This window comes from Larus michahellis, chromosome 9 (assembly GCF_964199755.1).
Source record: "Larus michahellis chromosome 9, bLarMic1.1, whole genome shotgun sequence".
Taxonomy (NCBI): Eukaryota; Metazoa; Chordata; class Aves; order Charadriiformes; family Laridae; genus Larus; species Larus michahellis.
The window spans coordinates 47,814,442-47,841,060 of record NC_133904.1 but is presented as its reverse complement, the minus strand read 5'-3'; the positions used below and the strand labels follow the sequence as shown (position 1 = coordinate 47,841,060).

The 26,619-nt window shown below is 45.5% G+C and overlaps 2 protein-coding genes across 4 annotated transcripts; one reads left to right on the top strand and one right to left on the bottom strand.

The window, feature by feature from the left end:
* Positions 1 to 1,329: 1,329 nt before the first annotated feature.
* Positions 1,330 to 22,999, bottom strand: KIF4A (kinesin family member 4A). 2 transcript variants are annotated; one of them, XM_074600235.1, is made up of 31 exons: positions 22,938 to 22,999; positions 22,586 to 22,729; positions 22,363 to 22,477; positions 21,479 to 21,669; positions 21,094 to 21,186; positions 19,021 to 19,187; positions 18,674 to 18,768; positions 18,349 to 18,468; positions 17,188 to 17,363; positions 16,146 to 16,207; positions 15,321 to 15,456; positions 14,744 to 14,802; positions 14,430 to 14,535; positions 13,695 to 13,760; positions 13,203 to 13,388; positions 12,449 to 12,552; positions 11,994 to 12,138; positions 11,393 to 11,503; positions 10,529 to 10,612; positions 9,891 to 10,004; positions 9,492 to 9,647; positions 8,982 to 9,076; positions 8,407 to 8,536; positions 7,370 to 7,540; positions 6,873 to 6,980; positions 6,048 to 6,125; positions 5,857 to 5,958; positions 5,064 to 5,225; positions 3,586 to 3,705; positions 2,722 to 2,844; positions 1,330 to 2,115 (listed from the first exon to the last, which is right to left on the bottom strand). In XM_074600235.1, the coding sequence occupies exons 2-31, from the start codon at positions 22,706 to 22,708 to the stop codon at positions 1,930 to 1,932; spliced, it is 3,684 nt and encodes a 1,227-aa protein (XP_074456336.1). In that variant the 5' UTR covers positions 22,709 to 22,729; positions 22,938 to 22,999; the 3' UTR covers positions 1,330 to 1,929. The 2 variants fall into 2 exon arrangements, with proteins under 2 accessions (XP_074456336.1, XP_074456337.1); XM_074600236.1 differs by having other exon boundaries at positions 15,321 to 15,453.
* A 64-nt stretch (positions 23,000 to 23,063) lies between these two features.
* Positions 23,064 to 26,590, top strand: PDZD11 (PDZ domain containing 11). Of its 2 annotated transcripts, XM_074601479.1 has the most exons (6): positions 23,064 to 23,191; positions 23,329 to 23,412; positions 23,991 to 24,047; positions 24,407 to 24,505; positions 24,683 to 24,743; positions 25,548 to 26,590. In XM_074601479.1, the coding sequence occupies exons 1-6, from the start codon at positions 23,105 to 23,107 to the stop codon at positions 25,580 to 25,582; spliced, it is 423 nt and encodes a 140-aa protein (XP_074457580.1). In that variant the 5' UTR covers positions 23,064 to 23,104; the 3' UTR covers positions 25,583 to 26,590. The 2 variants fall into 2 exon arrangements, with proteins under 2 accessions (XP_074457580.1, XP_074457581.1); XM_074601480.1 differs by lacking the exon at positions 23,329 to 23,412 and having other exon boundaries at positions 23,092 to 23,191.
* The last annotated feature ends 29 nt before the right edge of the window (positions 26,591 to 26,619 follow it).

The window sequence follows — 26,619 nt, the reverse complement described above, 5'->3', positions numbered from 1 at the left end:
CTTCCCAATATCTAATCTAAATCTCCCCTCTTCCAGTTTAAAACCGTTCGCCCTCATCCCATTGCTCCCCTTCCTGATCCAGAGTCCCTCCCCATCCCTCCTGTAGCCCCTCAAGGGACTGGCAGGGGCTCTAAGGCCTCCCCGGAGCCTTCTCTCCTCCAGGCTGAGCCCCCCCAGCTCTCTCAGCCTGTCCTCACAGCAGAGGGGCTCCAGCCCTCTGAGCATCTTCATAGTCCTCCTCTGGACCGGCTCCAACAGGTCCATGTCATTCCTGTGCTGTGACTCATTTGGGACAGGCAAGGAGAGACAACCGCTCCCCAGACACCACCTCAAGCACCCAGCTCCTGACCACACGGGTGGATTATTTCATAGCCCTACCTACAAGTAGGACAAGTTCGCTTAAACCACAGGCATTTGTTACCCTTTGTTTCACCTGCACAAAGATTTGTTGCCTTTGTGCTGTGCCTTTGTTCTTCAGTTGTGAAATAATCCTGACTCACAGTTTCTGAACTCCCGCATAAAGGCTGGGAAGGTTTGTGGGACGAAACGGACGCCCTTCTGCTGGGTGAAGTCCTCACAGGGTACAAGCTTGTTTAAATGACTTCGAAACAAACATCTTACAACTATCAGGGACTTTTATATGCTTGAAAAGTGAAAAGATGACTGAAGTTAGAAGAGCAGTCACCTAATATTTCCTTATTGAGTGATGCACGTGTGACTACACGGCATTTTCATCTTGGGTAGTTGTCACAGGCAGCACGTGCCTGGGTCTCCCAGAGCTCCCAGTGTCATTCCCCCAGCAGAGGCCCTGAGGTACCACGGACCAGCTGAGGCTGCACAGAGCATACCCGAGGAAGAAGTTTGTAATAGAGTGAAGGGAATGGTACCCTGATACCCATTTTATTGGGGAGAAACCATGCAGTTATCCTTTGCTGCTTACTAAAGGCGTGTCTGAACAGCTCCTGCCCAGCTGGCACGTAATCCCTGATATTGCCCCAAGCCCAAGATAAAACACAGAGGGCTCTCACAGCTCAGCATCCAGCTGCAAGTCACAGCCTAGCTGCTTTAGAGAGGAGAAAGAGAAGAAAGTACAAGCCTTCCCTTTTCTTCCTCCTGTAGCTTAAAAATTAGGATGTGGTGGCAAGGAGCGGGGAGGGGGGGAAAGGAAAGCAGCGGCAGTTGTTTAGGCTGCCTGGTTTTTGAGTAAGATTTTAGCTAGTCCAAGTGGCAGTCAGCACAGCAACTGCTGGAACGGTTTTGAGACCAATTTTAATTGCAGAGAGGGCAGAAGGCCTGGGTGGTTCATTGCACAAAACATAAAATTAAGAGTCAGGGGGTTTTGACAATTACTTTATTAAATCTACAAAACCAAGTTAAAATTACTACACTATTCACATAGGGCTAGCAAGTTTTTAACTTCATTGAACAAGGATAGAGAAACACTGACCATTTCACATCTGCTAGCTAGTTTAAGACTACAGACAGTGCCTCCTCAAGAGCAAGCACCAATGGATCTCACAGGGCAGCTTGGAATGGCTTCTGATGCTCTATTGGACTAGACAGTGCCCAGATTTCCAGTGCAAATACGAGGTTCTTTCAAGATTACAGATTAAATTGTACCCAAGGTATTCACAGCTCAGGATGAGGAAGGCAGCTGGAATGAGGAACCTGGATAAATCACCTCCACTCACTACAGGAATTGCAGAGGAAAGAGTTTCTTACCATCAGGCTCAAGACCCACACACACAAATTTTTACAATAAGGAAGAACTAGTGTTTGACTCCCTTGCTGGTGACGGAAGCTGTCACACATGACAAAGGCTGTCAGGCATGACAGTCATGAGGCTTTTGGTACAGCAAGAGATCCCAACACTTTTTAAAGTCACCAGCAACACGGTCTAAAAGAAGCACGGGGCAGCTCCTGGGCTCATCAGTCAAGGTCCTCTTTGATAGGGGTACAACCTGCAAAGAAGCTGGTGGTGTTATTCAGCAATCTCTTCTTTCTCTTTACTAATGGCACCTGGTTCTCTTGAAGCTCCTCATCTCTCATGAGCAGGGAAGCAGCAGTGCCGGGCTTCTTCAGGAACACATCTTGGCCTGTGATATCTTTCAGGACCTATCAGAAAAGCAAGGAAGACAATTTTGGAGCTGGTCACTGCCCTGAAGCAGCCAGCCAGCTTGCACTGCAGCGTGGAGGATGTGCATACAGAAGTTGATGGGCCAGTGTCAAGAGTTGCTTAATTTCTTTACTCAACGTCAAAATTCTAAGGACAAAGTCATGGGCTGAGCAGGAAGAGACAGCACTTGGAACAGGGTGCAGAGAGTACACATGAGATAAGTGAATCCATTTAGCCGAGGCAAAGTTACAGCTGCCAAGTCAGAGTACACAATGCCTTAAGAACAGTAAGTTTGGACACAGACAGATACGATTTTGTCCTACGAGCTCCTCAGTTACCAGTCTCTCATTGCTGGAAAGTGCAGCAGGAAAGCGTGACAAACCTGCGTGACAAAGTTTTAGTACGAAAATTAAGAATTCAGCAGACTCAAAATGTAAATACAAGCTGCCTTGACAGCTGTAGTCTGTTCAGAATTTTCCAGCAGCAGTCTATCATCTTGGGTTTGGGTTTTTTCTTCGCCCGCTTCTTTAAGATCTATCACTAGCCATAAACAAGGTACACACACATTCAGAATCGTCATTCTTTCTTACAACTTTAGACAGTACCTTTGTAGTCTGGGTGACGCACACAGGCTGAAAGAAGGTCCCTCCTGCAGTCAATTCAGTGTAGTCTTTGAGCATGAAGGAACCTTCAGAGTCCTTTGTTTGGTCCTCGCACACCGTGGCATCCTGAGGGGCAGTACTATTTTGAAGCACGTCTACAACATCCATCCCCTTCTTCCCCACCAACAGCTGAAGAAATAGGAGGGGTCCCTAAACAACCTTCTCTCGCGTTGCAAAATAATTATTAGTACAGGATGCGAGATGCCTCTGTCAGGCAACGGGTTTCATAAAACAGTCAATGATTAAAGAATTGCTATGGGAAGTCTCCGCTCCAAAACTCTTACGATCCAAGAGTAACACAGACATTTTGAGCAAGAGTTCTAATGAACCTCAGTTGCTGTTGAACCTTTCTGATGCTACAACACCCTCCCCAAGTTATCCCTTCCATTCTTTACAAAAAAAAAAAAATCTGAAAATGAGTTAAGTTTTTGTGTCACCTGAAGCCAAAGATACAATTTTTATTTACTAAGTGCACAAGAAAGACTGAAATTGTTTGTTTTCAGATTCACGGCTGACAAGTGGCAGTAGGTAAATCTACGTGACTCGGGACATCATGCAGATTTCTGTATTTAGTGCAAGAGTCTGGTACTGCAGTGGAAAACTTTGTACTCAATTACCACAGATGAACACTGAATTACAGTGACATTTACACGTGTTTCAGAAAGGTGCATATGCTTTGCCTTGACAAACCGCGTGTACGCTAACAGCACAACCGCTTATCCCTTCATCCAGCTTTGCTTAAACACACGGTGTAGTCCGGATGTTGGGTGCAGGCCCTTTCACCCCCACAAAGGCAGCGCTACTCACCGGAGAGCCAGGGTCTCTATTTCTGCATTTCGCAGAGTCACAGCTACAGTCTTCAGTGCAGCCCACCCTCTGCTTCCTGCAGCCACACTGCCTGTTTCCACACCGGCCCTTGCAGGAACACTAAGTGAGAGAAAAGCTCTGTGCAGAAAGAGCTTTGGTGTTTTATAGACTTTATCTACGTTGCCACAGCTGTCAACACCTGAAGCGATCTAAAGGACAGTAACCATCCCCAAGCTGCCGTGAACCTTTTATTGTTTCACTGTCAGTGCTGCATCCCAGGAAAAGAAACAAGGTCTTTCCACCTACAGAGCCATCTCTTGCTTCAGCATCCCCAAAATAAGTACCTTCAATTCCTCGATCCCTGACTTCAAGCTACCCAAAAAGGATGCCAGTTTCAGTGTCAGTAAAACAAGCTAACGTTTATACACGAGGAGGCAAACCTGAGTCACCACACACTAGGGTCCTCTTGGTGGAGGCAACCCAATTTAGCTACTTCATGGCACGTCAGAGCAATGAATCTCTTTGCTAGTCTGGGTAAGTGAAACGGCAGCAGACTGCACAGAGCAGCTGCTCCATGCTACAGTTCTCAACTGAGCAGTAATTTACACTGGAGTGCCACTGAGCTACACAAATGAGCTCAGAAGAGCCAAGCGTCAAGCACAAACCCTCCTTCCTGAAACATGACCAAAGAGAACTTCCCAAAAACCAAACCACTAGTAGTACTGCAGTTCAGAATTTATCAGGTTGAAAAGCTGCAGTGAAAGGAACTAAAGTTAGACCTTAAAATTCTTAAGTCTTTCTGTGGTAACCGCTGACATTTCCAGCCACTCCATAGTGAACTATGTAATAATTCAGCCCTTTGTGAAAGGGGAAGAGCACGTCTCACAATGGGGGTCGAGCTTCATAGCTATTCAAGCCCCAAAAGGCACATTGGTTCAGTGACTTGTGTTCAGCACGTTCAAATCATCGCTTCCATGCCATCAGGAACTAACTGAGCAGCAGACTGACACAAACGGAAGGAGGAAGCTGAGGCTTCTGGCAGGACTAGGAGTCGCAGTACGCCACAGCAAGAACAGTACATAGGAATACATGACAGGCCATCCTTTTTTCCCCACTCCCCCCCTAAAATAGGCTCCACGAAGGAATAAAGCTGCTGTTAGGGCTCACTATTTTGCTGCTGTCTGAAACATAGGTCAGTTCAGCCACAGGCAGCAGGACAGAGCATTTATGTCTCTCAGTAGAACATGACTTGTCCAACGAAAAGCTATTTAGGAAGGTATTGCTGACTACAGGCAGCTTTTGCTCGCTCTTTCAGAGCGTGATAAATAACCAAAGCCAGCAGTATTATCATATCAAGGCTGCTCAGAACAGTAGGGGAGACTACAACCTCACTGCTGCTCTGTACACATATTAGATCCTTAGGGATACAGGCAAGTGATTCCCTTCTAGGTAACAAGTCAAAAGTAACTGGATCTTACCCCCATCATGCTTTTCTTTGTTCCTTTAACTGCTTTTACCGGCATCCAGTCTGCATCACTCATCTCCCCTCCAGACTCTCCCGAGTCAGAGAACAGCTCTTCCACATCCATTTGTGGAGTTGGTGCACGGGGTTTTGCTGTCGTTTGCCGGCGAGTCTTTGGCTACACGTAGAAATTACAAAGGTTGAGGCCCCAGAAGCAGTAACAGTGGGTTTACATTTTATTAAGTCCCACCACTGTAGCCCCACTCCTCTCAGACAGCCAAGGCGGCCGTAGGGTTAGGGAGGAGACAAAAGATCAAATTGTCAGGATTAAAAATTTAACCGCTCAATTTAAACTGCTGGAGTTTATAAGAGAAGAAGTTGAAAAATCCTTGGAAAATTAATAGATTTGCGTCACAGTCTTGCCAAAGTAGTTTTGTATCATTTATTCCTCCCAGCGCTAAGATTTTGCTCTTTTGCAAGGCAATAATTAAGTTTTCTATGACAGGTGCCTTGCTCCATGATTCAGAGACTGGAAATGCTACAGAGAAAACACGTCTGGGGTTTTGTTTGCCTTTTTCTTTCCTCCAAAGATTGAGAACCTCGTGCAAACTAGTTTCAGAAGTATTCTGAAAACAGAAGCCTTAAGGACTGCCTGAGGCAGAGAACAGGCACACTTCAACAAGCCAAACAAAATGCCTTGTAAAAAGCAACTTGGGAGAAAGAAACCAAGATTACTAATGGCCAATGTTAACTTTTGAAGAGAACCCAGGTAGAATACAAGCATGAAAAATGATATGCAGAATCTTTACTTTTGGTGGAACATAATCAAAAGGAGATTCTGGGGACTCAGATGGCCTTTGCTGAATGTGACGGAGCTTCTGTCCACTGGCAACTTGAAGGAGCAGCATTTTCTGTGAAGAGGGACAAAAGTCAGCTTTGCAAAATACATTAACCCAATTGCCAAGAAGCTCTTATGATGTACATCTGTACAGATCTCTACCTGTTTAAGAATGTCATTTTCCCGGAGAAGTTCTTGGTTCTTCTCACAGATCTCCCTCATTTTCTCCAGCTCTTCCTCCTGTTTGCAAGACAAGATGAAATCTGTAGGCTTATGCAGGGGTAGCACAAATAGTTGTTTGGGACAAGTTTTTCTATTTGGATCTTTCTTGCAAGAGCAGAGGGGTTTCTTTGATCAGCTCTGACTTCCAGATCAGGAAAATCATTAGTACCATTACCTGTTTTATGCATAACATTGCCAATAAAACAGAGAGAATGTGGTCCTTTCAAAGTGACCACTTAAGATCTAAAACTCCCTCTATTTCTAAGGCTTAGCCCCAAATTAAGTGCACCTAGTGCTGATTTTGCTTAGATACAAGCAAAAAAACCACTCTTGCCCTTCCACAGGAGTTTGCTACACCACTCAATTCTCTTAGCAACAAGAAGAGGTGCAGCTTGCTTATATGATCGAGGTAAAGTTCTTCCATTGCTGATAGCATACTGGAGCTGTGATCAGTAGAGGATTAGTAGCAGCATGATGAATATCCTAACTAAATATGTTCTGAGCATGGAAGAAGTTGCTTGAGCGGGTTAGGTTGTGGTAGGCCTCATGGCTGCATTTATATTTATTTAATGGAAGAAGATATATAGGAGAAAAAACCACAGGCTTCTTCAAATTTGTATAGCAACTAACCCCTGCAACTGAGTTGAGTAATCTTAGCTACAAATGGAAGTGCTCTGTGTGTCTGCACCTTCCTCTAAAGCTACTGTTCCAAGTAACAGGTAGCCCTAATGAGCCCCCCCCCAAAACCACATCCAGACACTCTACCTGGAACTTGAGTCGCTCTTGCAGCTGTTTCTCCTGCTCACCTAGTGAATCTTCCAATTTCTTCTCTGCTGCTTCTTTTTCCTGCAATTGGCTAAGCAGGTACAGAACCTGAAAGCAAGTTAACATTGCGGAGGCAAACAGGTGTGAATTCCTGAAGAGACATCTGGCAGCCCAGTCAAAGACCTTGACAGTTTCAGAAAGATTCTTTCTGCCACTTCCAACATGTTTCTACTTTAAAAGTTATCTCGTGCTCAGGTGTAGCATCCTCACTTACAGCATTGTGAAAAGTTATTCACTAAAACAGCTTGCATAGCACAGAAGATGAATAGGGAGATTTCTAGGGCTTTTGTCAGCTATACTGCAAGAGTCTAGCAAATCTTCATCAGATATACAGCAACGGATTCAGCACAACGCTTTGCCTTTATCTCTGAGCAGACCTGGGAATCAGAGTTTTCAGACACAGGAGCTCTCAAGATTTCTATCCACTTATCCTTTACCTTTTCCTGGTGGTGTTGTTCCTGCACCAAAAGCTGATTTTGGAACTCAGCCTCCATCTCCGTTATGTGGTTTCGTTCTTCAATCAGCATCTTTTGAATGTCTGAACAGTTGGCTTTACTCTGCTGAAGGCTGCTCTCCAACTTGCTTTCCTGCACTTTTGAGGAGACCAGCTGAAAGACAAAAGCAAGATGATTGCTGGGTCAATGAGTTCCGCGTTTCGTAATGTCTGTTGGGGCAGACATGCTTCAGTATGAAGGCAAAGCATCTCTGCCTCATTTCCAACCACCCTAAGAATTTGGACTGGCCATCGGCAACAGCTAGATGACACATTCAGAGCTAGAAATCTGACAGCCAGCATGGAAGGGCAAAAGAGATAGCAGGAAGTCTTGTTAACAGTTCTAGATTAATGCCCTTTCCTGCAGCACCTTAAATTCAGGTATTGGGGGGACCTCCAAAATGAATGGGCTCTCATATTATCTCCTTCACTCTTTTCCTTTAATTTCCAAGCACTAGGGACTGATATACAATTCTGCCATTCAGTCGCTTTCCTTGATTCCAAATTAGTCCAATTCCTACTCTCTCCCGTCCCCAGTCTTGTTCAAGCTTCTCCCATCCCAACATCCATTCTACTGCTTTTACTCTGACCTCAGAGTGGTCCCCTTGTTTCCCTGCAGATTGACCACTTGTTCTGTAAGCATTTTTAGGTACTCTCTCTTCTTTGGAACTTCTGAAGTTTGCCTCTTCCCTTTTACTGTTCCATGCCAGCCTTCTGTAAGTGCAACTTTAACTGATGTCTCCAGACCTGTGTCTATTCCGTTTCCCTCTTCCCTGTTCTTTTTGGATTTTACTCCCTAAAGTGATCTACAGTACAGACTATTTTAATCAGAAGTCAAGGGAAATAAGCTTCATCTAGCACAGCAGTGCTTCACTTGAGTTCATCTCTGCTATCAGCCTGTTAGTCACTTCCCTTCATTCCTGGCTAAGCAGACTTAAAGCCTTTGTTTTTAGTGATAAAATAGGAAAATTCAGAATTTACCTCTCCAAGGAGATACTTCAAAGCACATTTAGCCTCTAGAATTGTTGCAATACTGTCCCAACGCTGTTTCACACGATCTCCATTGTCTGCGTCTAAGAGTTTCTGCTGCAGATCCGCTATCTGGGCACTCCTTTGGAAGAATGCATGTATTTGAGGTTACAACACAGGAGAAAGCCTGGACTGTTGTCTGGGATAAAATTACTGTTACCAGAGTATTAGACAAAAATAGTTCAAGTTAGAATTCTGACTGCTCTGTACAGCAGCTGGAGTCTGCAATGCTGTTCCAGGGAGTTTCTCCTCCCCTCCACACTGCCAAATAAAAGTGCAGTGTTTCCCTCAGAGAGGGATGCTCACAAACAGTTAAGAAAAAAAAGCAATCTTAGTGACTGAGTAGTGTCCTCATATCCCCACATCTTGGAAAAATTCAAACCAGGAAAACCACATGGTCTTCTCTCATCATTTTTAGTGTCAGTGTATAAGTTAGAACTCTCTATGAGAGTTCTAGACAGAGATGAGGAAAAAGAAGATGGAGGTAAGGCCGTGCAAAAAAAACCCACTTTGTCATGCTGCCTTACCTGAGCCCCATCTCAGTTTCCAGGCTTTCTATCTGCTTCGATATGGAAAGGTCCATCTCCGATGCCTGCAAATCTGCGAGGGAGTAGGTGCGTCTCTAAAAGAATTGCAGTAATGGATAGAAGTGAGCAATAGCTGAAGAAATGCACACAAGACTGGGCTTTCATTTACAAACATTTCAGCAAAGAGAAGCCATACTACTATAAAAGCCTTCAAATATCTCTCCATTAGTTAAATTCCTTTGTTCCTTCCCAAAAGCATCAAGTCTGTAACAAGAGGTGTAACCCACTCACATTCATTAGATGCATTGCATTAATTAACAAGTTACTTCAGCAACTCTGTTCCCTGAAATGCCAGAGGACAGTAACAACGTTAACCCTTTCTTCCAGAAAGGGAACCATCTTCATCGCTACCTTCTGAGGGAAAAGGTCAAACAGGAGTCAATAAGTTACGGTACTTGCTGAACAGCCAGAGGTGTGGGACAGGGAAAGTGGCATTTCCCTCTCTCTTACCCGGAGCTTTAGAGGTGGGTTTTCCCCAGCCTCTTTCTTCTCTTTAAGCTGAAGGAGCTCCTGTGCCAAGATCTTTCTGTCCTCCAGGAGGTCTGCAAGGTGCCATCGAGCCTCTTCAGTACTAACAAGTACCTCTACTTCATTTGCAAGCCAGCTCTGGAGGGAAAAAAACCAACCCAAAAAAGCAGTATAGTGGTTCACTGTAGTCTCAACTTCAGGACTGAATCCTTCTCCAAAATGCCTTCACAGACACACTGAATAATCACACTGCCTCCCTTAATATGTAACTCCATGTTCCTCCCCTCTGCTCTCCAGCCATCAACCCCAGCAGCACCTACTGAGTTAACAAAGCTAAGTTTGCCCGTTGTTTGTTGGAATGCCCAACACGTTGTCACCCACCTTTACTCGGGCAGCCACTCCTTCCATTCCCCGATTTTGACTCTCTTTCCGTTTATCTGCAGCCTCCCGTTGTTTCTGCAGAGCATCCTTTAGGCGCTTATTAGCGGCTGCTGCCTGTAAAATATTTTACACAAGAGCTGAACAGTAGTTACTTCACTTTATCTGCAACAGTGGAAAACATGAGGTATTCACGGTGCAAGCCACACCTTGAGACAATGAGAAGAGAGCATAAGCTTAATAAAACTTTAGGATTAATTGAAGACTAGAGTCCCTGACTTAGATTCCTTTGCTGAGATTCCTGGTTTAAAGAGAATCTGCTGCTAGGCCTAAAGGTAGAAGAAAGCATCCAAAATGATAGTCCACCCAAGCTCATTTTACACTTTCTAGCTGGGGTGTCTGTTATAGATTTGCCACAGCAGCCTGATGCTCAAAGGGTAATTTACCCTTTAAGGATCAGGCCTAACTAGAATGCCTTAAAGGCTACAAGACAGATTATTTTTCTACAGAGAGAAAGGCACCTATTTCCAGACGTCTAAACTGCTTTCAAGAAGTTTCTGCATATGCTATTATAACCTCCAGCCTCCTTTGCAGACCTTTAGGAATTGGTCAGGAGTTTCTAACAGATATTGGCTCCTTACCTCTTCTGTTTTGCGCCGAAGTACATTGGCCTGCTTCTGGAAATCTCGTTCTAGCTTCAGAAGCTCATGTTGTCTCTTGCGATCCTGCAGGGAAACAGTGTTAAGACAGATGGGAAAAAAAAAATTAAAACCAAAATCACATGTCACATTAATACCTATGGCCAGTTTCACACTTCTTGGAACGAAATAACTACATTTTCTGTTCTGCAAAGCAAGTGCTTCATGATAATGATTTCACTGATCATTACAAGATTTAGCCATGTAACGCCTCTGAGAGCAAATGGCTGTTAGGCTTAAAGCGATTAGAAGAGGCTCCGCGCTTTCCATTAAAAAGGTTTAGGAGCCTAAAGGCTATAAGAGATTGCAAACCAAGAGTTTGAGACTCAGCATCCCAAAACACTGAGGAGCATACTTATTGGAGTAAGAATTCCGGTGAGACCAGAACTCCAGAGGTACAGACATTTACTGTCCATCACACTTGAATGCTACAAGCAGCAGGATTTCACTACCAATTCTGTTTACCTGCAGATTCAATATTCCTTTGAAAGTTTAAATACCTCCCATTTTGTGGCCAAACCCTACAACTTCAAATACTTAAAAGTATTCAATAATTTTGCCTTCTGCTTTAGAGCTGAATCATGACAACTGTGTTTATAGCTTTAAGATCTCCAGACATAACCAAATGAGTCCATCTACGACAACTGGTGAGAGGTGGCAGCCATATGAACTAATGCTATCTTCAAAGCATTCCCCAGATGCTTTTCAGATGCTTGCTAGTTAAACAACGCCTTGCAGCAAACACTTTAATGATTTGTTTCACTCTTCAGAGGGAGGTACAGTTTTGGGGGCTTATTGTTTGCTTACCCGTTCTTTCAGCTGGATCACTTCCTTATCCTTCTGTTGTTTCCATTGCCTGAATTTCTCGGCATCTTCTTTTATTTGGCGCATCAGACGTACCCTTTGGTTTTTCATTTCCTGAAAAACAGAAATGGCTGGAAGACTTGTCCAGTACTTGCATTCCAGGTAGTTTCAAACCACGTTCCCGTAGCGTGTCTGTCAGGGGTAGGGAGTGGCAGATGGGAAATATTACAATGTGCTGCCCACTCAGAGTACACGCCTAAGGACGCTCTCAAAGTGCTAAAACCCAGGAATTTGTCTTTTAAGGCACAAAGGGAAGACAAACACATACATGGTATACACATGGAAATCAAAGAGAAGTCAAGTGATTTGACTGAGGCAATACATTATCAGAATAGCCAGAAGACACTTTGGACTTTTATTCTTTCAAGTTTCAAGAGCCACCCGCCTGTTGTACTACACTGGCAACAGTGGTCATATAGCCAAGGGAGTCTTGCCAAAAACTGGTGTTCTCAGTCTAACAAAACCGAAAGCGAGTGCCTTCTGTCTGGAAGCTGCTTTGTCTACACCAGAACAAGCTTGAGAACTGCATGCTAGGGTTAGTTACCCTGATTTCCTGGTTCAGTTTGGAGACAGTGCGTTCTGTAGATTCCTTCAGCTTTAAGAGCTTTGATTGCTCATTCAGCTTTTTCTTCAGCTCATTAATTTGCCCTTCCAACTCCTGAAGTCTTTTGCGACGCCGTTCACTCAGTCTGTAAAGAAGTCACACTTTAAAAATAGCCCCCCCAATTATTGTTATTCTCAAACAAGTACTCTCCAACTTTAGAGATACCTTATGAAAAATAAAGCAATTGTGTATTATAGTCTTTCCCACTGATGAAAGCCCACTCTCAGGCTTCTCCGCAGTTCATACAACTCACATGGCATGTTAATGGGATGTTCTTGCATCAAAATAAGAGCTTTTACAAATACCAGAAGCAAGCGCAAGACCATGAATTTCCACAGGCACATTAACACAGTTTTCAGTGCTATAAGCCACACAGCTTGCATTGTCACTCTTACTTGGCTTGGTTGACATCCTTCTTTGCCATATGCAGAGCAAGGATGACCTCCTCCTTTTCTTTTTGCAAGTTGCAGACCTCCAATTCCAGATCCTTGATATTTGTCTAGAAAGGACAACAGCAAGCCTCCAAATGAAAACTTTGAAACTACACTCCAAGACAAAGCTTTAAGACAGTAGGCCTTGAGAAACCACGTTGCTTTCCAACAGGCTCTAAACCACCTTGTCTAAAAGCAGTATGAGTGTCAAAAGGCCTAGTCCTCCATGCAGTGTGATCTTAGTCGGCCCACAAAAGCCATTGTAAAGCTGAGCAATTTCAGAGATGGGAGATCCCAGCATCGCTAGTGAACAGGGGAAGCCAGGTCAGCTAGCTGTACTGAGAGTTAACAATGAGGTACCTGCATTTTGGCTTGGTGTGGCCAAGCCAACCTCCAAGCAAAAAGCAGAGAAGCTCATTTCATATAGAACAGCTATGGGCTAATAGATTATTTCAGGGAAAAGACCATCTTCTAGTGCTAGAGCTATTTGTAGATAGCCGAGCATGGTCATCCCCTCACCTTCTCTGCTGACACCAGTAGTTGACTGCACCCCTACACGCAAGGGGGCAGGGACCAGCTTAAGGAGAGATAAACCCAATAAGAACATGCTCATGAGAGGACAGATCTCCTCTCTTCCTTCCTCAGCATGCAGTAACCACATTAACTAAGAAAAAGACATTGAACGTAGTCTTACAGGCACTATTTCAGAAGAGCTTACCTGGTATTGGGACTGGATGGGCTCCAGCTGACTATCATTCTGTGACATTTTTTTGGCAAGTGCCTCTTTCAGAGTCAGGGCTTTATTCAATTCAAGCAGCTCTTTGGACATCTGTGCTTGACGGAGGGCATGTTGAGTGGTGAAGTCATCTGAGGATCTCTTGGTAGCCTGGCCCGTTTCTACTTCCTGAAGGAGACACAGCAATGAGCTGGAGAAGCCAGTCCAAAGCTCTCTACCTATGCGATCACAGTTCTGCAGAACACTTCAAATTCATTTTTGACATAAGAAATTAGATATTCAGAAATGAGAAAAGGTTATTGATCTTGGACACGTTGAGCAAATAGGAGCATAAAAAGGCAGCACATAAAAAAGTGACACATCATTTACCAAATGTTTGGATTAGAAAACTAGCATGAGGATGCAGATAAAAGGAGTGCTGGGATAAAAACATGCCCCTCTTAAGGTCTGCAGTGCTGGACTCCCCTCACTTACAGCTGTAGCATCCTGTTCAGAGTTTGCCATCTCTGCAGCAGCTTCCATTGTAGCAGCATTTTCACTCTATATAGGACAAAGAAAAGAAAATTTTGGTAAAAAGTGAAAGGCAAAGTAAAACGAAGCTGTTGGCCTGTAATGACAAAGCACAATGTTATTCTCCTCTGTCCAGAAAGCTCTCTTTGGAAAGAGGATGCCATTGTCTTCCTCTTTTAGTAAAGTGAGCAAAATCCTCCTCAACTAGCTGGACAAGGCATTCTTTCTAGTCTTCCCTGAACTCCAGCACCGGCAGCCAGCTCCTCACAAGAGTAAGGAGTCTGGGAACCGGGGGAACGTCTAGTGAGGGAAAACAGAGAAGTTCCTCAATTAGACAAAGAGTTGGCAACTTCTATTTAACAATTTCAGATCTCTGCAATTTGGGTCGCTCATTAAAACTACCAAGTGTATAACTCTCCTTCCAACTTCTGGATTGTAAATCCATGCTGATCTCCCACTATCACATTCTTTTATGCAGCCACTCAAGCACAAGTGGCCTTTCTGCAGCCTCAAAAGCACAGCAGGACAGCTTGTTTTGAAGTGGATGTCAAGAGTCATTTAATACTTGTAGTTTCTGGGCTCCTTAAGCAAGGCTTCTGCAGAGTGGAATCCACTGCTCAGCAGATCGGCAGAAGAACCCTAGGTTTCATTTGTAAACTGGCTTGGCACACACTTTTCTCTCCCTAAATTCAGGCTTACCTGAAACTGAGCCAACACTTGCTGCAGATTGCGAATCACCTCTACATTCTCTTTTAGCTCCTCATCTTCCACAGTCTCTACCAGCTTCTGCAGATCAAGCTTGCATCTGCAATGCAGACATGGGATTAAGTCCATGAGTATTACATGGCACGTTTGTGTCACACAGGCCAGTAAGGAACAACTCTCCCCACTGAACATATAAATGAGTTCTGGATGAACAAACACAAATTGACTGTATCCAGTTTATCCCAACAAAAACATTTAATCCTGAAGGACATTTCCTCAGCATGAGTAGGGTGTGGAAATAGACTTACACAGCATGTTGCTGAAGTTGTTCTAGTTTGGCATTCATCTTCTCATTTTCTTGTTCTGTCTAAGAGAAGTCAGAATTATACTGACTTGTAGGAAAAGCCAGATAAGAAGCCAGAAAACAGCTAATTTATTTGTAACAAGACATATTTGTCAGTCTGCAGCAAATCAATATATTGAAAGATCTTGCACGATCATCCCCATTCATTTATTTAGACTTAACACCCTTTTCTACAGGAATACACACAGCACAGTGAATCAAAACAAAGCAGAACCGGGTGGGGAAGAGGGAAGAGAGCGCACATGTGCGCAAGTGCTGGTATTTAAAACATAAAAGCCACAGAAAGGCTGAAAGATTCAGGTCTACTTTTCCCACTGAAGTCACCAGATCTATAGGCTCTCACAGGCTCTGGAAGATTTTGTTTCTGATTGAGAGATAAAGATTGGAAATAAACATAAAATTAACATTAAAGAGAGAGATTCCTAACATGCCATTAATCAATAGCAGCTCATGTACTAATCTTCAGCTAAAACGGGGAAGTCATGCAACTTCAAGAAAAACCCTGGGTTACTGAACCTTACCAGAATGATCCTCTCCAACATCTGTGCTGTCTGACCAGCAGCCTCACTCAGCCCTCGGCTCAGCTTTTGATTCTCCTCCATTAGTGACTGGTTCTTCTCCATCAGGGACTGAAGATTCTCTGAAGGTGCCATACTACTGTAACATTAAGGACCAGTTTGCTTGTGAACATGACTTTGCTAGAGGTTTGCAATAGCACTGAAACTACCTCCCAGTTCCCTAAGTAACTTACAATAAATATAGGTCATAGCACATGAACAGAAATAACTGGAGGAAGTCTAATCTGAATTAAATGTAAGTAATACAGCATGCCAAAAGTAGGCATTTGCAAGAGACAAAAACACCATTTTGAGACAGTAATGCTGCTTAGCCAATGGCAAGTCTGTAAATCGCATGTACTTGGGTTTTGAAACACCGTCAGAAAACAACACTTCCACAATCCAACTCTTCCCTACATTTTGTGCTTGTAAGAACGACGAAGATGGAGGTGCCCTACATTTCAGGACAGGGAGGTGAGGAATAGAAGAGGGATGGATCGGTCTGAGAAACAGATACTTAGGAGACATTGCCTGGTTCCTCTCATTCCTACAACTGATTTTTGCAATCTTAAGGGGTTTGCTACAAAACTAAACACATACCTACATGGTATTTCAGTAAACATTACAAAAAGAGCAAAAAGCCAAAAACCTCCTGTCTAGCTCCTATTAGAAAGCAATCAGTTTGCTCTACCTTCACTTTAGAGCACTGTGTGGAACACAGGAGATCTAGAAGCTTCACAGGTGTGTGGTGGCCATCAAATACATTGAGCATTAATATTCAAATCTTACTTGATAGACACTGGGAGGGTCCCTCCGTGGGCCTGTAGCAATAACACCTGTAGCTGTTGAACCTAGAAAGACAAACAAGTACTGCTTGTAAATCTCTCCCATATAGTAAGTAGATGGCTGAAGGAACACTATTAAGATCCTTAGTCCTAATGAATCACCTTTTACCACAACACAATTGTCCTTTTACCACTGCCTGTGGAATCGCATTGCTGTGGTATTTCAAATAATTGACTCCTAAAAAGCTACCTTCTCTTTGTCAGGAATGCACGTTAAGTCACTCACAGCTGACATACTGTTCTTGCTGATCCAAAGGGCAGGTCTCCTAGTTGCCTGAACCAATGCTCTGTTTCTACCTTTCACGTGAGGAAGAGTCAGATCACTTGCCTTCCTAAATATGCAATCTGAATTTACGGTACGTTACTAAACATTCACTAGGCTTGGTGAACACTCCTATTAGATAAGCAAAACTACCTACTTGCTCCATTGTGAAACCAGATTAATGAGTTTTCCTATGGAGAGGTAGCATGAAAGACTATCACATGCATACTGTCAAGTAAGCACAGCAAGCCTGGTTAACTCTCATCAGTAGACAAGCCCTTGGGCACTTCTAGCTTTGAGTTTAACCAATTCTAGTTTAGGCAACCTATTTCCCTCTGAAGCTGACCACATAGGAACACTCTTCACTTCCCACTCTGTGCTGGACACAGACAGATGATGTCAGCAAGGCAACCATCATTCTATTCCTAATTTTGCCTGTAGTCTAATGACACGGCAATGATTTGTTCAGTGGAAGGGAAATGCAAATCACACTAACATTACCATTGTGTTATGGCATTGAATAGTTGCTGTAGAGTTACAAGAAATATTCATGTATTCCCTTTACAGCACTTCCACAGCCATCTCAAGGCACAAAGAAACACATACTAAATATTTTTTTGCATATTTTGTGTAGCTAGGCATCCTGTGTCTTTGCTTGCTGTTTACTGAGGTTAGTACCAAAGGGACAGATCTACTCCTTTCACATGAAGAAAGCACCCAGTACCTGCTGCTTTAGATTATGCAACTCAGCCGCCTGGGGATCAATGTTGACAATTGGTTTATTTTTTATTTTTCTTGCTCTGTCAGCATAACGCAGAGTATTTAGAGTTTCTTCTAGATTGGAATCCGCTGGGCTCACACAGGCAATCATGAGAGTGTGGCTGTTACCACCCAGAGAATCTGAGAAGGAAAACAAGGCAAAATCAATGCTTTGAGGGCGAGCAAGAATGACTAGAAAGATATTATCATTAAGATATCTAAGACCACATAAGTGCATCTCCATACTACAGCTAGATATTTTCTAGATGTAGATATAGAAAGTAGAAAATAGCTAGCTGTAGTTGTGTGCCATTGCCATCTACTTTCTCCTCTGCCCCAGTCAGTACTATAGTAAAGAGCTTTTTTCTCAAGGCCAAAGTCCCAAAGTTATGTCTCATCTCTAAGCACTGATGATTTCACATCAAAGTGCCCAGTAATCTTGTTGTCCTGTTGAGTAATGTCTGTAATTACTGTAATTTCTGTATGCCATTTCTGGCATAATTCTTTCAGGTTTTCCCCTCCCTTCTTCCACACAGTAATACTCAAGACCTCCATGGGTATCCAGACATCAGAATTCACACTATCTTCCAGTTTAAAGAATTACTGGCTAAGTACATATTTGTTCAGATCATCAAGCTGCATGGCATTTTAGCTTTTGGTTTTATGTTAATACATATTGGCTACATAAAACTTTTGATCAGGAAAAAAACAGGGCCTCGCATCCAGCTCTGCATAATCCAGTTTCTTTTTATTAGGTATCTTCAGACATGAAAAATACTGAAGAGCCTAACTTTATCTACCAAATTATTTAACTATAAAAAAAGTCCCAGTAAATTGCATTACTATAGCTAGGCCCATATTAAAGGCTAATTTAGATAAAATTTATTAGATCATCACAACTACAGAAGAATAAGTACCACAGACTAAATATTCAGACTAAGAAAACAAACCAAACATGACGTGCACAGCGAAGGCACAGACAGCTTGAGATTTGTTCTGGTTGCGATACCCTCCAGTACGTAGCTATAATCAAGGTATAAGAATAGGTCTCTGGTTCCAGACGTAACTTCCCATCCTCCTTGAAGTGCATCTGTGGATTTAGGCTTTATTATCACCTGTTTCTTACCTTGCAGCAGTCTCGTTAACTTTGAGTCTCTGTAGGGGACAAAACCTCCCTTTTTATTTTCGTCACCAAGAGCACTAATTACATTCCCCAGGCAGAGGAGTCCTCTGTTTATGTTGATGCCTGCATACAAACAGATGACAGTGAGTAGAGCTACCTCAACAGCTAGCAATTGGGTCATTTCCTGTCCTTTAAAAAAATATTAAGATTTAAAAAGCACATTATAAAGGTTAATTAAAGAACTGCTTTGCTTTTCTTGACAAGAACTCAATTTATTAACTCAAAGATGGTAAGAAACCCAAGCTATACCAGTCCTTTCCCTACAGACCTTCTTTTAGTCGGTCTCCCTCAGCCTTGGTCTTCTTTTGTCTCTCAGAGCCAGCAAGATCAACCAGGTGCAGCTTGGAGTGAAAACTGCTGTTCCTATGGCAGAAAGAGACTACTTTACTCTCTCAAGTAAACATGCAGTTCGGGAAGGCGCGGTACTGTGGTTACTACAGTTTAGCTACCAGGCTGAAAAATATAATTCATATCAGAGGCAGCCAAATAAAGGAACTGCCTCAAGAGCAGCTCAGCTGAGTTCATCCAAGATCCAGAATGAATGACAAGACTATGAGATTTTGAGTAAGTCTGACTCCTAACAGCTGCTAGGAGTGGCTGCACAATCACGCTTACTTGTCATTTTTCTTCTTCTGATCAATGCAAATGGTGAAGATGGCATGCGACCGTGAAGACTGGGAGTTCATCGCTGTGGAGGCCACCGTTCTGGAATTGTTCCCTTGCTCCAGGCAGGATACAGTATCTTGGGCACAGGTGACATTTCTTTCCGTTAGCCCTACAATCTGTATCCAGGAAGAAAGCATTATTTAGCTTCCCCTTCCTCTTCACCCCAGCTTACATTAGAAAAATTATCCTCTGTCTTAGACTACAGTAGATAAAGTGAAGTCTCTGTGTAAATATGCATTCACAAGAATCAGTCTCACTTCAAGCCAGAAGCTTGGTATGGATTCGCCCAGAAAAAGTTTGTTCTGAACTTCATATCAGTAACATTAAGTCACATCAGCTCTCCCTCATCCTACTCCTACATACACACACCGAGTTCCTCTGTGCCTGCTTGAGAACCAGCTGGGTTATGGGATGGAGACAGGACTCCTCAGTACTCTGTGGAGATATCCCTCAGATATCCCTGGTCAAGCTGGAAGCTGAAAGTTGTGCCAGTCACAGGCAGAGGAAGATGAAAACTGACTGATGGGGGTGGGGACTTCTGTGAATAGAGTGGAGGGGAGGCAGGTATTAGGGACATAAAAGACAGAGGGGACGGAGAAGTAGGGGCTGATCACGCTCCTTGGCAAGCTTGCACTTTCCCTGGAGGGCCTCTCTCCCTGGATCACAATGCCACCACTAACACATAGATGAGTCACACCCCAGTACTTCAGAGATGACAGGGAGCAGCACAAGATTACACATATGTCGTGGTTTTGGCCAAATTGGCCAATGGCCGGCAACAGATGCTGCCCCCCAGCCTCTTGTGCACAGAGAGGAGGAGGAGAGGTTTACGAGTTTAGAAGAAACTAAAGTACTTTAATAAAATAAAAAGGAAAATAATGAAATAGATGCAGTATATATAAAACCCTATTAAGGTCCCAGGATGATGTCACCGGCAGGCACTGGGGAAGTCCTAGGCTGGGCTCAGCGACAGGTCGGAACCAGGTTCCAAAGTTGGAGTGAGGAACACTCCGATCAGGATCAAAGGCAGACGAACAGACAGGGTCCTCCTCGGATGTCAGCCATTGGAGGAGGAGAGAGCTGACCCTTTGATCCCTCAGCTTTTATACTGAGCATGGGGCAGATGGGATGGAATACCCATGTTGGTCAATTTTTGGTCACCTGTCCTGTCCGCTCCCCCTGCAGGTGGGACCCCTCTACGCTTTTCCACTTCTGACCCTCTAACAGGGAAATAATGAAGTGAGCTGACCTTGGTCGTTAGAGCAATAAGTATAATCAAGAGCCTCTCTGCACACCATTCCTTGGCACAAACTGTCTTATCACTCTGAACAAACCGTTTCAGACACAACATGCTGTTAGTTTCAGAGAGTTAGAAGAGGCCTAGCTAAGAAGTAAAGTTACTGAACAGAAAGTTGGTTCTGTTTTACCTCAAAGCAGGACAACATAACAAAAAAATTAATGGATCAGAGCTACAGGTGTCTTGCACACCTAAGCTGTGCGTATGAAAAGCTACCCACCACTGCAAACAGAAACCGTATGAATGAAGCACAACCAATGGACAGAAGTTTAACTACAAAAGAAGTATAAAGAACAAGCAGTAGCAAAAGGTTTTTCTTTTACAGTACACATCTGTATGAAAAAATAACTTGAGCACTTGAATAGTTTCCCTTCAAGATCCCTTTGTTGCACACTACTTCTGCTAAACTGAAGAGCACAACTGCAACAGAGCTTGAAATTCGGTGAACTGAAATACAACATTCTCAGATATTCACCTAAATCAGCCTTCAGAAAAAAATCAGAATAGGACTTGCAAGTGGCTTTGTTGTGAACGTCTAACCCTATTGGTGTTACCCTCTGAGTAAACTTAAGGATCGCCAATAGCTCAATTTTGAGAAGAACGAGTAGTTGTGATCATTTCATATGCACTTGCAGTGCTCAAGGAGTCAGACAGTTGTTTCACTGCAACGTTCATCCCAAGCCACATCAGCCCCTTATATACCTATACCTAACAGGGCAACAGACCTTTATGCCTTCTTTCGGATCTTCCCGTATGCTGATTTGAGATGACCGTTCTCTTGATGGGCACAGTAGGTCCAGAATATCCTCATTGTAGATCTGAAAGCATGAGAACAGCAGTTCAAATTTAGCGGCCTTGCAAGAGAACAACTCGCATAGAGAAAGAGGTACAGTTATGCTGAAATCATGGCTAAATTTGCACAACATTCTGTTCATTTTACCTTTAGAGAAAGAGACCTAGGACTCAGAACCCAGTTCCTGACAAGACCTTATGTAGTCTTAGGTTTTGATTTAGTAAATACCTATTACTTGAAGGAGGTGGCATCATTAAAGCTCACTTTATCTGCAATTCGTAACTTCACAATAATTTGAAAATCAAAACAACTTTTACCTCTAGATAAGAAACTTTGAGGACGAATTCCCAATCCTGCCTTTGCTCCTTCTCCTTAAATAGCAGTTTGATTACCCGGGGGATGACACCCACATTAGGTTCATGCTCTTGACTGGCAGTGTAGGTACCTCCCATAGAGTACGTTTTTCCAGACCCTGTCTGTCCATAGGCTAAGACGGTAGCATTATACCCTGGAGGAACAAAGGGCACACAGATCAGATGGTCACGTGGGAGCCAGAAGAAACTTTGACGAACAAGGCTGCATTCTAGTAAAGCATCCTTCTAGAAGAGCACTGCCCCTCGCTGTCAGTTTACAGCAGCTCTATGTGTAAAGTCACAGTTTATTTGAGTATGTCTATAAATGTGACTTTATTGTCACAGTTAGCAACATCATGGGAAAAAAAGTCAATTAAAAGCACCCCAAAGCACAGATAAAGTTATTATTCCAGCTCTTCTTTAAGACTGCACTGTTGCTCTACTAGAGCTAGTCATAGAAACACAGTGTAGAGTTCTCTGTCATCCCAGCTGTTCTGTAGCATTGGCGCAGCTTCTGGCATAGGATGCTTATCAATTCATCCTATTATTCTTTATAAGAGTCTTTTGCCTGACATAAATATCTTCAGGAAGCAAAATGACCCCGTGAACACACAAGTCATTTTGTTAGCCCCGTGCAGTACAACAGGTTGTAAACAAGTAAGATCTGGCATTTCTCACTAGACGATGGAGTCAGCATCTAGACAGCACAGGATTTTATTTTCTGAGAAGGCCAAAGAAGAAAAGAGTTAGAATGCAGAACTAAACAGCGCAGCACCTCCTTTCACACAGCAGAGCCCACCAAAATGCCCAGTATTCTAAATGAGAGCTTGACCTCAGTTACCACAAACCTTTGAAGATGCCTCGTATGAGAGGGGCGACAGCTGTGTTGAAGACTTCCTCTTGCTCAACAGAAGGGTCGAACACATAATCATATGTGAACGACTTATCATTCCCTACGACCACCTGCGGAGGAGAGGAAAACAGACAGCGCTGACCACGCCGCCCCAGTAGCAAACCCCGGGGCGGAGGGGAGGCGAGGCGAGGCCAACCCCCGGGCGCAGCCCCCCTTACTTGCGGCTCCCCCGGCACGAAGGACAGGCACATCTGACACCCTTCGCTGGTCTCCTTCGGCACCAAGGGACGGCAGCGCAGCGCCACGCGCACCGGGATCACCTTCTCATCTTCCCTCACCATTTTCAGTCACGGCAGGCCGCCCTGCGGAGGAACGATGCCGGGTAAGGCCTCACCGGAGCTGCGGCCTGCAACCCCCGCCCGGCAGCCGGAAGCCTAGCCCCGTGAGGCGCCCTGCCCCGAAGCGGGGCAGGAGCGGAGGAGGGTGGGGGGAGAGCGGCGGCCACCAGCCCGGCGGCGGCCGCGCCTGAGGGGAGCGGGGAGTGGGGAGCGCGGCCCCGGCGGGACTCACCTGGAGCCGCCGCTGCCCGTCGCGATGGCGGCGGCCGCAACCGCCAACATTCAAACCGGGGCCGCGCGCCGCAACAGCCAATGGCGAAGCTGAGCGTCAGGGCGCGCGGCGGGGAGAGGCGGGGCGGGGCGGTCCCGTCAGGCGGTCCCGTCAGGCGGCGGGGCAGCATGGAGGGCCGGCTGCCCTACGACGACTTCCCGGTGGTTTTCCTGCCGCCCTACGAGAGCCCGCCCGCCTGGGTGCCGCCTCATGAGGTGAGGGGACGGGGACAGGGACAGGGTGGCGGCCGCCCGGGCTGGTGGCAGGCGGGGGGCTACGGCCCGGCCCGGCTCGGCCCGGCGGGGTGCGGCGGGCCCCGCCGCCTGACGGCCGCCGGCGCCTTGCTTTGCAGCGGGTGTATCACCCCGACTACAACAACGAGCTCACCCAGTTCCTGCCACGCACCATCGTCCTGAAGAAGCCGCCCGGGGCGCAGGTGAGACCCCGCTTAACCGCCCCCGCCGCTTTACCCGCGGCCCCGCTCCGGCCCCACAGGCTCCGGACGGAGGGCGGGGGGAGCAGGTCCTGCCCGGTCGTTTCCTCGGCGTGGGGTTAGCCGTGTTTGATTCACGTCCGTCGTTCCCAAGGGCAAAAATCGGTTGATGCAGAGGCCGAGCCGCGGGATTATGATTATCCCCAATGGGCAGCATCCTCGTAGCAAGATAAGGTGGTGGGGTGATGGTGAGGGCAGATTCCTGGTACTTCCCTCATCCAGGGACTTGGTCGGGCGGGTGGGTTAAGGGGAAGCATCACTCCTGCCCTGCTGGGAAGGGCCGTGCCGTAGAGGGAGAGGAAAGCTGTGTGGGTGAAGTCCAACATGTTGTGAAGTGGAGCTGATGAGGGACAGGGAGCAGGGGTCTCCTCAGGTGTTCAGGGCGAGATTGCCACAGAAGTTAGCAGAGAGGGACACTGCAGTGCCAACACCTTTGCTCCGTCTGGAAGAGACATGTTAGCAGTGGGAAGGGTCCTGGGCCAAAGAAGGTGACTGCACTTCACTGCTGGTTTCTCTCACAGCTGGGCTTCAACATCCGGGGAGGAAAAGCCTCGCAGCTGGGAATCTTCATCTCTAAGGTGTGTCTGTCCTTCTGCCGTTCCCTCCCTGTGTTCTGTCCCTTTGGGTGTTGCCGAGCCAGCTGGGTGTGCATGGAGACTATCATATGCCTTATATGCATCTCTGAATTCGTAGCTGTAATTTGCTGTGCACCAAGCAGCAATCAGACGGTCCTGCAGCATTTCCTGATCTCTCCCCAGCCCACAGAGTGTTGCTAGTGCCCCACAGTCCCCACTCCCCATCCTCCCCAGTCCCATGTGAGTGGGATGGGCACTGTGGGGAGGCTCTGGGGCTCTGCTGCCTTGGCTGCATGCGATGGGAGCCGTGGCACCGGCCATGCTGAGAGTCACTGCTGCTATCTCTGCTCTTCCCTTCACAGGTGATCCCTGACTCGGATGCGCACAGAGCTGGGCTGCAGGAAGGGGACCAGGTGCTCTCAGTGAATGATGTGGATTTCCAGGACATTGAGCACAGCAAGGTGAGCACTCCTGCGGCTCAGCTCCTGAAGCAGGGACAGGATGGGGAGTCCGTGCACACACCGTCTCCTTCCGACTCATCCTGCACTAACTCAGCTGGTGGCACCACATAACTATTGCGTTCCTGTTTCCTATTCTCCAGCCCAGTCTAGTCACTGAGCGACTCTTTCTGCTTTCAGGCTGTGGAGATCCTGAAGACAGCCCGTGAAATCACCATGCGTGTGCGTTACTTCCCCTACAGTAAGTGCCCGCGAGCTCCAAGTCCAATCGCCTAGCAGTATTTCTCCTTGGGAAGCAGACTGCCACGTGTCCCTGCCAATTCCACCTGAGCTTAGCAGTTATGAGTCTAAGGTCACAGACAGCCTGCAGATCAGAAAGAACACTGGGCTTTGATTCGGGGATCAGGACAGCTACCAAGTCGAACCAGTAAGGACTGGCTTCAGCTGTCCAGATAGTAAAACCTACAGAGCAGGGCGTAGCAACACAGGGATAAAAGGTGGGATGATTCTTGGATGGAAAGGTTAACTTCAGAGCTGTAGAAGATGCTACTTATCCTTGAATAACACAGGAATTGGTTTTGTCACTAGTGGCCCTGTGCCGATGGTGGACACTGCTTGTGGTTTTTATCCTTCCCTCAGGTTGTTTAAATTCTGAGTGAGGGAAAAGATTATATTAACTTGCAGTTTCTTCACCTATAAAGTTTGTAGATATAAGGGGGGAAAAAATAGAGGTCAAGTCAAACAAAGATTCTTCTTAAAATGGAAACTGACTCTTAAGTGAAGAAAGAAGAAAAATATGGAGCAGGGGAAGAGAGGAGTTGAAACAAACTTTTGTTCTAAATGCCCTAAGATAACTTGAAATGAGTGGCTGGGGTGCAAATGTGCAATTTTAAAGCCAGCTGCTACCCAAGAGGGTAGCAAACACTGCTGCTACGTAGTGAGGTATTAACAGAATATACGTTTTCGTATAACATTTTGACTAATTCCCCCTTGCCATCAGCTGCCTCTCCTGCCCTTTCAGCCTTGCCTTCTCTTTCCCTTCCAGATTACCAGAGACAGAAGGAAAGAACCGTTCACTAATAGGTAGCTGTCTGCTGGGTCCCCAGAGTGGCCGTCCTGCAAAAAAACACTACTTTTCCTCAACACGTGAGATGACAAATCAAGTTTCAGCTGTCACTGGAGGTACAACTGTCCTGTTGGCTGCACAGGCATCAGCTCTGCTTCCTGTGTGGAGAGACGCCAACAGAGTCTTATTTAGCTGGAAGATGGATGGGGCTTTAGTCTGTACTCTTTGAACTGGGTGTCGAAACAAGCCGATGATGCTGATGTGGAAGTGGATACCGGAGGGCAGCTTCTCTGGCAAGATCTGTGCTTTTCTAGCAGGACTTAAATGAGTGCTCTGCTGGTTCTGGATCCAGCCCTTGTTGCTAGATGTAAAGCCAAGAGGGTCTGAGCGTGCCTGAGACGAGCATGGCCTTCGTCCTCCAAGAGATCAATCTGCTCCCTTTCTCTTGTGATGTGAAATTCTATTCTTTCCTTCTCCACTGTCCTACCTCTGCTCTACACTGCTGGGTTTGCTTGGGACTCAAGGAACAGGAGTAAAATCCACTCAAACTCGGTGCCCATCTCTAGCGGCACTAGTCTGCCGAGGCATGCTTGTACCTCTTTGCTGCTTAACGACCCCCACCACACAGGACCGAGACACCTGGGGCACGTTTCTGACCTGCTGTGGGCACTTGGCCAGGTTCCCTCAGGCATGGTGCCCGCACGGTTAAGGGTTTCACTCGCTGAACCTGCTTCCTTCACTTGGTACAGCCCTGTCCCTGGCATGTGCTTCCATCGTAACTCCCCCGCACTTTGAGGTAAACTTCTCCCTTTCCCTCTTCTCCAGTAAACGTGCAGAAACCTGCTGTGCCCTGCGCTGGGGAAGCACAGGTGAAAACACGGTAGTTACCAGCAAATCGGGGTGCGGATGCGTGGTAGTATCACATTGTAAATGGTATCAGGACAGCCCTTCTCTGGCCTTCTGTGTGGTGTTTTCTGCTTATCTGTAGTAACGAAAATAATAAAACAAGTACAACAACCAAACTTCATCTTAGTCCCACTCAGGAAGTCTC

What these genes read in the sequence shown, in the direction of transcription:
- PDZD11 (XM_074601479.1), top strand. Translation starts at nt 23,105, where the DNA reads ATGGAGGGCCGGCTGCCCTACGACGACTTCCCGGTGGTTTTCCTGCCG. An exon ending in CCTGGGTGCCGCCTCATGAG is followed by an intron (nt 23,192 to 23,328) that starts GTGAGGGGACGG and finishes CTTGCTTTGCAG; the next exon opens with CGGGTGTATCACCCCGACTA. An exon ending in AGAAGCCGCCCGGGGCGCAG is followed by an intron (nt 23,413 to 23,990) that starts GTGAGACCCCGC and finishes TTTCTCTCACAG; the next exon opens with CTGGGCTTCAACATCCGGGG.
- KIF4A (XM_074600235.1), bottom strand. Translation starts at nt 22,708, where the DNA reads ATGGTGAGGGAAGATGAGAAGGTGATCCCGGTGCGCGTGGCGCTGCGC. An exon ending in ATCCGAAAGAAGGCATAAAG is followed by an intron (nt 19,188 to 21,093) that starts GTCTGTTGCCCT and finishes TCCTGGATACAG; the next exon opens with ATTGTAGGGCTAACGGAAAG. An exon ending in AACTGAACCAGGAAATCAGG is followed by an intron (nt 11,504 to 11,993) that starts GTAACTAACCCT and finishes TCTGTTTTTCAG; the next exon opens with GAAATGAAAAACCAAAGGGT.